The sequence below is a fragment of the Humulus lupulus genome, chromosome 9 (assembly GCF_963169125.1).
Source record: "Humulus lupulus chromosome 9, drHumLupu1.1, whole genome shotgun sequence".
In the NCBI taxonomy this organism is placed as follows: Eukaryota; Viridiplantae; Streptophyta; class Magnoliopsida; order Rosales; family Cannabaceae; genus Humulus; species Humulus lupulus.
Genome location: NC_084801.1, coordinates 182,014,968 through 182,026,758, shown reverse-complemented (window position 1 = coordinate 182,026,758; position 11,791 = coordinate 182,014,968). Strand labels below are relative to the sequence as shown.

At 33.7% G+C, this 11,791-nt stretch overlaps 1 protein-coding gene and 2 long non-coding RNA genes across 3 annotated transcripts; 2 read left to right on the top strand and 1 right to left on the bottom strand.

Moving 5' to 3' along the window:
* The first annotated feature begins 207 nt into the window (after positions 1-207).
* Positions 208-5,119, top strand: LOC133801439 (transcription factor MYB3R-5). The gene is made up of 9 exons (XM_062239645.1): positions 208-408; positions 799-980; positions 1,248-1,299; positions 1,459-1,516; positions 2,116-2,210; positions 2,298-2,401; positions 2,622-2,750; positions 3,184-4,317; positions 4,573-5,119. The coding sequence occupies exons 2-8, from the start codon at positions 832-834 to the stop codon at positions 4,304-4,306; spliced, it is 1,710 nt and encodes a 569-aa protein (XP_062095629.1). The 5' UTR covers positions 208-408; positions 799-831; the 3' UTR covers positions 4,307-4,317; positions 4,573-5,119.
* Positions 5,120-9,332: 4,213 nt separating this feature from the next.
* Positions 9,333-10,291, top strand: LOC133802603 (uncharacterized). Its single transcript, XR_009877398.1, has 2 exons — positions 9,333-9,814; positions 9,904-10,291. It is a non-coding gene; the product is annotated as an uncharacterized LOC133802603 (long non-coding RNA).
* Positions 10,292-10,384: 93 nt separating this feature from the next.
* Positions 10,385-10,980, bottom strand: LOC133802604 (uncharacterized). Its single transcript, XR_009877399.1, has 2 exons — positions 10,861-10,980; positions 10,385-10,760 (listed from the first exon to the last, which is right to left on the bottom strand). It is a non-coding gene; the product is annotated as an uncharacterized LOC133802604 (long non-coding RNA).
* Between the last annotated feature and the right edge of the window lie 811 nt (positions 10,981-11,791).

Here is an 11,791-nt window from a genome sequence, read left to right as displayed (position 1 = left end):
TTCGACAGTTAACTCGGTGGACCTAATAAGAGTGCCGTTTGAGGTTTAAACTTTTGTCTACCTCATAACGCTTCATATTTAACGCCGTTAACTTATAGGGTTTCCAAAATGACACAAAACCAGAAAAGAAAGTGGTAACGGTAATTAACGGAGACGTCGGTCCTTATATATTCGTTATATAAATATTAATATTATTTTATATAATAATTCTTTCTTTTACTTCTCTCTTCGTCTTTCTCTCTCTTAGTTTCAACGGGCGAGAATTTTTCGAAACAGAGCAGATTTTTTCTTCTTTTCTTCTTCTTCGTCTTAATGTTTCTGAGAAGGGTTTCGTATTGGGTTTGAAATTGTTGGTTTGAAGGGATGAGCTTCAGTTCGATTCCCGCCACACTTTCACCGGAAGAACAGGTATTTTTTTTTTTTCTTCACCAAGGAAAATTCAGATTTTTTGTTTGTAATGAATCAGTTTCACTGTTTTTTATTACGTTCCTTCGTTTTCTTGGAGCGCAAGTACCTTTAATTTGTATGAACTATAGATTAGGTTCACGTGCTTCGTGATCATAAACCCTATAATTCTGTGTTTATTTGATGTGATTTTAATTTTGCTCTACCTTTTTCGATCTAATAACCGATTCGGAGATCTGGGTCTTGCTCTTTTCTCTTGCTGTTATCTGGGTTTGGGAATTTAGATTAAGCTGTGTTCTTTTTTTGAGGTTTTATTCTTATACTTCGTTTGCTGTAAAGTTTTGTGGTTGTGGTTTTGTTAGTATTATTACGTATGGGTTTTGCTTTCATTAGGATTTTGGGTTTTGGAGATAACTGTAGAAGGAGATGTCTGAGGTGAAATTAGAGGAGTGTTGTCTTGAGAATAAACAATCAACAGCCGCATCGAGTTCCTCTGTATCCGAAGGCAGTGGTAGCGTCTTTCGCAAGTCCCCCAGAGTATGTAGCCCAGCAGCATCAACGTCTCCGTCACAATGGTACTATCCGTTAAGTCCCTTTCTATTGCAATTCAGTTAGTTCTGATCTGGTTTGCTTTAAGCGTATATGAAATTATTCACTTTATTCAGATGTTGAATTGTATCCTTCCCCCTCAATAAACATCTGCGTTAGTTCACTGTTCATGGAAGTATGATTTGTTTTTTTGTGATCCCCTATACTGAATACCAATGCGATTATTGAATTTTCAGATCGATTCATCTTTGTTATTATGTTCATGAGCTGATTTTATATAATTGAGTTTGCAGGAGAACCAGTGGCCCTGTTAGACGAGCTAAGGGTGGTTGGACTCCACAGGAGGTATGTATTAATCTTTGTACTGTTTTGTTCATTTGAATTTGCTTGAAGGACTTCCACGTAAATTTATATAGTATATGTCTATAGCTGACTAATTGAAAGACTAGCTTATTGAGCGGAATGTTCCATACTTACCATTTGTATATGTTCAATTTGCAACAGGATGAAACATTAAGGAGTGCCGTTGCAGCATTTAATGGGAAGAGTTGGAAGAAAATAGGTTTTTTTTTCTTTTCTTTTCTTTTTAAGCTTAAATGTTAGTGTTTTAGTTTCCTGGACATGGTTTGAAATACGACTCTTAATGTACAACCATGTATGGCAATGAGTCTGATAAGATATTTGCAAGCCAAAACAAAGCTTTCAATTTGATAAGTAAATGAGGTATATCAAATTGAAAAGACTAAAAAATGTATACAATAATAATCCGACTTATGTTATATCGAAATAGTTGCAGTAGAAGTTTAGTGTAAAGTGGAACTGCTGTGCAGACACTGCAGGATCAAGCTTTGACAAGCAGTTGCCAATATATAACTTAAAGGAAGAAAAATACTTATGCTATTGTGTTAAATTACTTCAGTGCTGTAATTATTTGAATACCATATGGTTAACGAACTGAGATATTTGAATGTCAAGATTTTTCATTCAACTATGTAGTTCATGTCAAAGTTGGCTACAGATCACAAAGAAGAGAGAGTAGCAGATTTATTATGCTTGAATTACAGATGCAAATTTCTAGGCTTTTTTGATATCCTGAAGCTTCTTTGGTTACACTGTGATTGCACTAATGCGGCTTGTTGATATTTTGACATGTTTATGCAGCCGAGTTTTTTAATGATAGGTCAGAAGTGCAATGTTTGCACAGATGGCAGAAAGTTCTTAACCCTGAACTTGTCAAAGGTCCTTGGACTCCAGAGGTTGCTACCCAATAATGCCCTCCCTTTCTTGTTTTACGTTCATGCAAGAATATGAATTACGTGATGATTTTTTTTTTCTGGTTGTAGGAGGATAAAAAAATTACTGAACTTGTAAGTAAATATGGGGCAACAAAATGGTCATTGATAGCCAAGTCTTTGCCTGGTCGTATTGGGAAACAATGCCGGGAGAGGTAGATACTCCTTAGAAGTTTTTAAATTTTAGTTTCTTAGTCTGATGATATTTTTTTTAATGTTAGTATCAACTTGGGATTTATGTACTCATGTAAGATGTAATGATTTCTTGTTATCATAGATTTATTCACTGTTCTTCTAAACTTCTACTGGTTTCAATTTTTAATGTATTGTTGAGCAGCTTATTTATTCTAAAAAGCTTTTTTTCTAATGCATTAGATGGCACAATCATTTGAATCCAGACATTAGAAAGGATGCATGGACATCAGATGAGGAATTATCTCTCATGCATGCCCATCAGATACATGGGAACAAGTGGGCTGAAATAGCTAAGGTTTTACCTGGAAGGTAATTATTGTTTGGTCTAGGTGTTTCATTAAGGCAATATCTCAATTGTGAGGACTGAGAACTACCAAGTAATGTATTGTGACTATCTCGATCTTGTGTAATCCATCTCTTAGAGGATATCATATATTAAGCCAATAACTTTTGGTGATTGTGCAAGATTTTTCGTTGGCTGTTTTTTTAAGTATCAGAAATGTCACGAGTAAAATATGTTTCTTCATGTTGTAGCTCTCTTTCTAATGTAAGCAATGATAAAATTGTGATTATTTTAATGATTTGATTAGTTTTTTTTCAGTAACATAAGTTGGGTAGTGTTGTTCAGCACGCTCTTATATGATAAAAAGGAAATTAATAACTTATTATTAGCATATATTTGCTATCCCGCAGTAGAATGGTTTTATGCCAATCCCTTTTCTTACATATATTGTGCATGCAGGACCGACAATGCAATAAAAAATCACTGGAATAGTTCCTTGAAGAAAAAGTTAGATTTCTTTGTGAATACTGGCAGCCTTCCACCAGCCACCAAGAGTAACTCCCAGAATGGTCCAAAAGATACGAATAAATGTTCTGCAACTAAAAAATCACTTGTCTGTTCAAATAGAGAATTTGATTCTACTGCCCATACATTGGGCAATGCAGCCATGTATACGATAAATGAAGATGGCAATAATCAGTTAGACTCTTCTGGTGTTCTTTGTAGTATGCTTGGCTCATCAAGTGCTCCTCCAAATGAGTCCGCCGATTCTGAAGGTATAGAATCCAAGCCAGTATCTTCAAGTATGGATCCTAGCTACAGCAATTCTGATTCAGTAGTGAAATTTGAAAATGGTAGAATCAATAGGGAGGCTAATATTGAGAACTGCTTGATAAGCAAACAGTCTCAACATTGTGGCATCAACAATGAGGAAAAGTTTGACAATTGTGGATTCAATGGGGAAGTAAAAGAAGACAAAGTTGTTGGAACGCCTTTGTCATCTAAAACTTTGTTTTTTGGTTCGTTGTGTTATGAGCCACCACAGTTAGATGCTTGTATTCCACTGGATTCAGATTTTTCCAGTATTCACTGCTTGCAGAATGAATTCAATTCTAGTACGTATTCATCACCTGGTAGTTGCTTCACTCCTCCTTGTGTGAAGGGCCAGGGTTTCACTTTGCCAAGTCCTGAATCAGTCTTGAAAATGGCTGCCTTGACCTTTCCCAATACTCCTTCCATATTACGAAAGAGAAAGTATAAAGCACAAACACCTTTGCTTCCAAATGAGATTGAGAAAGCAGATCATGCTACTCAGGAACATGATGCGAGTAAAACTAATTTGGAAATGCCTGATTCTCAAGATGGGAGTTTATGCAAGAGTCCAACTTATCATGGTATTAATTCAGCTGGCCCAAATGGTAAGGCTTTTAATGCCTCTCCTCCATACCGCTTAAGATCCAAACGTACTGCTGTATTGAAGTCCGTGGAAAAACAACTTGAATTCACATTTGACAAAGAAGAACATGAGGGAAATGTCAAGTCTGTAGAATTCTCTGCAAAAACAAAGATGGGAGTGACCTAGGAATTTGAACTGTAAGTTTTACTTTTCAAACCATCTTTTTCTTTGATTTTTTTTCGGCCTTTTTTCATGTGCAATTACTAGCAGTCAAAGTATATCTCTCAAATTACTTTAATGAAACTAGATAGATGCTCGAAAACAGATGGAACTGGAGTCGAATGCGATTAAAAAGACTACTAAGCAGATATTTTAGTACTGTCTCTTGGTTTGGCAATGCTGCCTTCTTGGTGTTTTCATTTCTGACTCCTTTTCTGCTTGTAACCTTGCAGTGATGTGAAGAAGAGACCAGAATCCTCTTTACCCACCAACATATTCTTTCGGGATTGGTAACTAATGCATCAATTCTTGAAAGCAGATTGAAAGAGAGTTGATCAGATACATTGCATTGTTTCATGGTCTTCAACTCCGCAAATCAAACGTCTTGCAGATATCGCCTGTTTTAGTTACACGGGGGCCTTTCTTTATTCCCCTTTTACCAACATGACAAATTTAGTGGCTATTAGGCCTTCTGTAATGTGTAGCGAGTGAGGGAGGGTAGGTACAAATTAACTGTGAAGAAGATTATAAGTCAGCAGCAGCAGCAACTCAGATTTGTACAGGAAGAGGAGCAGTGATGCTTGGAAGTAGGATCTCCCAAAATGAAAGCGTAGCTTCTCATACTTTTTCAACTTTAATAATTCTATTTCTGACCAATATTTTACAGTTAGAAGTAGAGCTAGTTACAGTAAGCAGTGTAACGATACCATTGCTTTTTTAAATAACTTAAAATTCTTGCTCTTTTCTGTGCATGTTTTTTCCAATAAAAATTTATCTCTACTTTCATGTCTCCAATAAAAATTTGCTCCATTGAGTTAATACCTTTGAGTTAATACTTGTAATCATGCTTGTTTTTACTTAGGTCCTGAATTTTAGTGAATAAATGTGGTACTTTACTTTTTTGGAGCTAATTTCTTTTTGATTTTGGTTCTCTTGCCATTCATTAAGTTTCATTTATCTCAAAACCAACCAATTTATGAATCTTGACACTTCCAATGCCTAGAGCCTTCAAATGCTTTTCACAACTAATCATTAGGTTGAAAAAGTGTAAGGAGTATTAGTGGGCATTGTTTCTTAATTATGTATATAAAGATTAGTTTATATTTCTTAATATTTATCTATAAATAATCATAGAGTTTTTGTTTAATAAATGTGAACAATTTAATAGTTTATAAAAAGCATTTAATGAATTTAATGTTGTAATTAATAATAATGAAAGATTAATTTAATTGTATCATATAAAAAGGTAGGGTTTTTTTTTCTATACATCAAAAGTATCATTTGGTATTTATTATTATTTTTTAAAAAAAAAAAACTTCATTCAACAAAGAAACCATTAAAGAGGTGTAGGCAATTATGCAGGAATCAATGTAGAAGCACTAGAAATCATTTGGTATTATTATTAATTAAAAGTAATGTAAAGAGTAAGAGAAAGGTTTAATTATTAATAGAGGTTGAAGAATTCATTAGAGGAAGTTTTGAAGTCATCGGTTATCATCAATTAATAAACTTTAGCTACTCAATTACATAATTTATACCAAAGCATTACACACATTTATGTAGCAAATCAATTTAACTTAGTGGAAATGTGATGGTTAAAAAAACTTACCACTACTTCCAATGCTATTGTCGTTAAATTTTGGTGGGTGGGTTCCAATGAAAAAAAAAAGGTTTTTGTCCCAAGTTTGTTGGGACTTGCTTTGCAAGCCTAAATCTTGCAGTGTTGTTATTTGACATCTTAAGGTGTCCAACAACATATGAGGTGCCACCCTATGGTTGGTTAGTTATATCTCATAATATTTATTAAATTCAAATGTGTGGAACCCAATATTAGATTACACCAATAACGGTACGCCACTTCTTTGTGGTGTTGGACACCAGTAGTACATCTTAGCAATTCTCTAAATCTTGTGGGGGCTAGGGTTTAGGAGATGCCATGACTTCAAAAGTTGTTATTTATCTCATGGTAGTTATTGGTCGGTTGGGGTACCATGAAGATGTTCCTTTGCTAAAGATTTCATCAGACAAAATCCATGCTTCTTAACTGGGAGCGGTGCCCAAGTAGATGTTTGGCATGGTCCTTGGGTGTTGGGGGCAGAGTATAAAGCTGCCTTCAATCCTATATATGCCAAGCTCCATTGTATACTTGAGTGGTTACTCTACTAATGTCTAATTGGAGTAATAGTGAAGTGTATCTATCCTAAGCTTGAAGAATGGCCATGATGGCCTGTTCTATATATCAAGCATGTGCATTGATTGGTCTTTTATTAAGGAACAGTTTGTGAAGAATTCAAATTTGTGATCTCAGATTTTGAATGCTCCTTCTTCTTTGATCTAGTGAATTGGTTTTTGACCCTACATTCCTATCATATAGTTGCTTTGCTGGTAACCCTTTAGAAGTTGAAGTAAGTTCAGCTTTGTCTGTTAGCTATCAACAGTTTCCAACTTCTCTATGAGGCTCTCAAGACTCGTTGGTGGCCTAGTTGGCCTCTTGTTGGGTTATTTTATGCTTTTGATGCTCTTAATCTTACTTTGTTTTGGATCCCCATGCTAGAAATAGTGTTGCTCATGCTCTTGCAGCATAGGCCCGACCCTAGGCACAGGCGGTTCAGGTCTATGTTTAGGGCCCCACATAATAAGGTCTCGAAGTAAGTTCAACCTTGTCTGCTAGATATCAACATATTTCCAACTTCTCTATGAGGCTCTCAAGACTCGTTGGTGGCCTAGTTGGCCTCTCAAGACTTGTTGGGTTATTTTATGCGTTTTATGCTCTTAATCTTACTTTGGTCTGGATCCCCCATGCTAGAAATAGTGTTGCTCATGCTCTTGCAGCATAGGCCCGACCCTAAGCACAGGCGGGTCAGGTCTGTATTTAGGGCCCCACATAATAAGGTCCCAAAATTTAGAAAAATATAATTTTTTTTATATTCACAAAGGTCCCCACAACTCAAGACCGACCGCCGCTTGTAAAGTTTAAATAAATTCTATGTTTATTATAAAAAATAAAAGTTAAATAAATAAATGACAATAACCTATTTTGGGAAGACTATGAATACTATTTGGGTGTGACTATTCCCTTTTTTTTAATCCTCTCTTCTCATCTCTCTTAATTAGTTAATTATTATCGAATATATTATTTTGGCGAATTAAGGTAAACATGCTCATTAAAAATTAATTATTTAACCTGTCCAAAATATATAATATGTCACTTATGTATTAATTAAGAAATAATTTTACAATATTATAATTTTTTGCAAACATAAGAAGTCAATTTTGGGGTTTTACTGATGATTTTTATTCTAATAAAATATTTTTTTAATTTTTAATTATTTATGTTTATATATTTGTTCTTATTTTCAGTTAAAAAATAAATTAAATTTCTAATTATTTTTATATTCTTAAACAAATTAATATTTATTTTAATTGATAGTGTAAAGTGTTTTAATTTTTTGAAATAATAAATATTTATATTTTTGTTTAGGATAATGTTGTACTAAACTTTTTTTAGAAGGTGTGAAATTTATTTTAATTTTTTTTTTATAGAAAGTTTATTTTAAAAAGGTTGAGAAAAGAAAAAAGAGAAGTGTATATATAGAAAGCAGTTACTTTACTAATGAAGCCAAATTTAAAGTTAGAATATTTGATTGTTTAATGTAACATATTTGGAACTCAAAATCTCAACCCATGTGCCCACGATTTTGAAGTAATCGACCAATACACCCTACGATGGGTATGATACCTCAACTTTATACTTTTTATTGTAAATTTTAAAAGGTCTAATTAGGAAGGAAAAAAAAAACACATGTTAAATTAAAGCAATTATATCAAAGGCGTCACTTTAATAATATGTGCATTAGGATTATGCACAAAAATATTACACCAACCGACGTCATAGTTTATTTAACCAATTAAATTTATTTTAGGCGGGACACATTATTTTAAAAAACAGTATTATATCAGTTGGTGTAATATTTTGGTGCATAATTTTAATGCACATTATCATTATTATGTGTAAAATTAAAGAATGTACAATTTTAGTAGTATGTTATTTGTCTTACAACCAATTTAATATCTTGTCACTTAATTAATACTATTTTAGTACCCTATATATAATAATTCAGTTCAAAATTGTAGTGTTATTTCTATTAATACCATTTTGATGCCTTACATATAATAAATTAATTCAAAATTATACATTTTTAATAGTTTTGGTCATTTTTTTTATACATTTTTAGACCTTGTGTTTTGTCTCATTACCTATTTGGACTCTGTGTTTTGACAAATTACTTTTTGGACATTGTGTTTCTAAAATTGTTCAAATAGACCCCTAAGCCCGATTTTTATCAAAGTTTTTTGAACTAAAATCACAAATAATTCATCAAACTAACAACTCTGAACAAAAATACAATCATTCTGCCTAAGAACTGGGTTGATATACTCAATTTTTTGTTCATCAAAATCAGGTTTAGGGGTCTATTTGAACTATTTTACAAAACACAGGATCGAAAAAATAATTTATCAAAACACAGAGTCTAAACAGGTAATGAGACAAAACACAGCATCTAAAAAGTTATAAACATTTTTTTTATATGATTAAACAAGTCGAATTAATCAATTTTTTTAAGATTAAAAAAAGTAATGATTTTCAAAAGTAAAATACTATAAATTAAACAATAAGGTATAAAATTAAATATATATATATATAAATAAGATGTCGTTTTCTTCTAGATTAAAAGCAATATATCATTTATTTTTGTTTGATATAAATATTTTTTAAGGCTCTATTTGCATTTGAAGAGGGTCAATTTAATATCATAAACTAGTGTGGAATCAAATCTAGAAGAAAACGATATCTTGAATTTTCAGTTTAAAAGCTCTGAAAATAGTCATATAAAAAATATATATTTATATATAGTATCCTTTTGTTTGATTATTACTATTTATTAAATTTGTAAATATGTTTTAAATCTTTCTTTAAAAAAATAAGGGTTATTACCGGCGAAAATACCCAATGTTTACATGTTGTTCCACTTATACACCCAATCTTTATTTTTCGCGGTGAATATACTCAAACCCACATGAACTGTGTCTCCGTCACTACTTTACCCCTAACAGCGTTAAAAACGCTTACGTGACCAATTGCGTGTACAAAACCAGACACATCATTTAGCCTAGGTAAGTTTTTAATTATTGATTGAAAAAAAAAAGCTTTAAATCCTTAAATACCATATGCACGAGAGATCTCCATTGTAGAAGAAGAAGAAGAGAGAAGAGATGAAAGGGGAAGACCCAAGTGTGTCTTGGGGCGAATCAATAAACCGAGGTGGAGCCAAAATGAGGTCGTCGAGATCTAGGGCACAAGGTGTATATCAAGCTTGTCGTAAGCATTGTGATTGTGGGGCAGAAACAGTGGAGAGGACATCATGGACCGATGATAATCTAGGGAGACGGTTCAAATCTTGCTATAGGATGAAAGTGAGCCTGTTTATATTTTTTGTCTTCTTTTTCCTTTATATATTATTAGCTTGGAAATAAATTAATTCAAGAAAACTATTTGTGAACAGTGGAATGGGGGTTGTAACTATTTCCAATGGATTGACCCCCCTATGTGTGAAAGGTCAAAGATGGTGATACCTGGTTTGCTAAGAAGAGTACGTGAGTTTGATGGTGATCTGGGCAGATATTATGAATATGAAGATAGATATGAGTCTTGCTTTGAACCTAGTGTGGAGTCTTTTCAATGTCAAAATTGTGGCTATATGAATGGGAGTTTGGATGGAAGAGTTCATGCAAGTTCCTGGTTAGTAAAGGGAAATGTGAGGAAGATGATGTTGTTTTTTTTTTTTTTTTGTAATTGTGTATTGGCTGAAAAAAATTATGTAATGTTCGACTTCCCTATTTATTGTATTTAGTGTTGCTTTCAAGCATAATAAAAATTATGTATTTTATTTAGTGTTCGACCCTTCTCTGAAAAAAAAATCATGGCTTCATTGAATGTAAAAGAAATATATTTATTTAGTGTTGCTTTCAAGCATAATAGAATGATGCACCAAACCAGATATTTTGTCATTGATTAATATTTTCAACTTTACAGAGCAAACATATGACATATTAAGTAGCATAATGTCTACATGTCAAAAGTATTCCTAATGGCCAAGATGTCCCAAAATATTGATAAAGTCAGACTGAATATGTACATGTCAAAAGTATGGTAATGCCTATATTGTATGGCGACTACACCAAAAAGAAAACAAGTTTTCTACATCAAAAGGGTTTAAGATTAAAGAGCAGCTTCTTAGTTGGTCTGAGATGTGGAACCACCATTCCTTTGCTTCTGTCTCTTAGCTCGCTCCTTCCTTTTAATAGTTTCAGTAGTAGGATTCTGAGATGGTGGTCTTCCTCTCTTTTTTTGCCTTGCAGGCTGTAATTAAACCAAAAACATAACTCATCATACTTAAGCAAATCACATTCATTTTAACTGCAAATGAATACAAGTCTGGCATACCGTGTACCAAGATTACCTCCATAGTTGCATTCTTGCATGTTACTCGTGAATGGCCTGTTTGCTTACAATTGCTGCAGTGATTAACTTGGCCAACTCTCCTAGCCTTTGTTGCAGTAGTAGGTGGTGGTTCATCTGCCTCTTTGTTTCTAGACTTTTTAGGCCTTCCAGGTAAAATTGTCTCTGTTGGAGGATGTATCGGATTCAGACCAGTGTCAAGCCACTTATCTGGGCTAGGCATTGGTTCGATTGGTGTCGCATAAGTTTCTTCATATGCTTGCCTCTTGTAGTAGTCATCTATGAATCCCACTGCATCTAGGTTTGAAAACCAGATAGCAGCTAAAGCATGCCCACATGGTATGCCAGACAATTGGAATAGCCTACATGTGCATGTTTTCGTTTCCAAGTTCACAACAAATGACTGAGCATTGATGCTTTGCAATAAATTTACCTGGAACTTACCACCTCCAGCAAGCATAGGGAAACAATGCTTAGCAACATTCTTGTTTTTCTCAATGATGTCCATAATTCTTTTGGAAACAGGATGCACCCACTTAGAGACACTCATTCTTCTATTGCAGAACAAACTCATCATCCAATGCCTAATATTTTCTAGCAAAGTGATAATAGATTTATCTCTGGCATCAAGAATGGCATTGTTGAAACTTTCACAGAGGTTATTAATAAGAAGGTCACATTTCACATGCTCCCTGAAATGAGACTTGGCCATTCTTCTGGGTTTTTTTTCATCAGCCATTCATACGCCTTGAAATTCTCTTGCTTAATTTCATTCATCCTATTTTTCCATTCCACTTTAGTTGTTGTCCTTGCAGCGGCCCACATCATTTGCTTAAGTAAGAGTCCAGGGAATTGCTTCTTGAAATTGGCATGCATATGTCTCACACAGAATCTCACTTCCGAACCTTGAAATACAGTACTTAATGCTATTT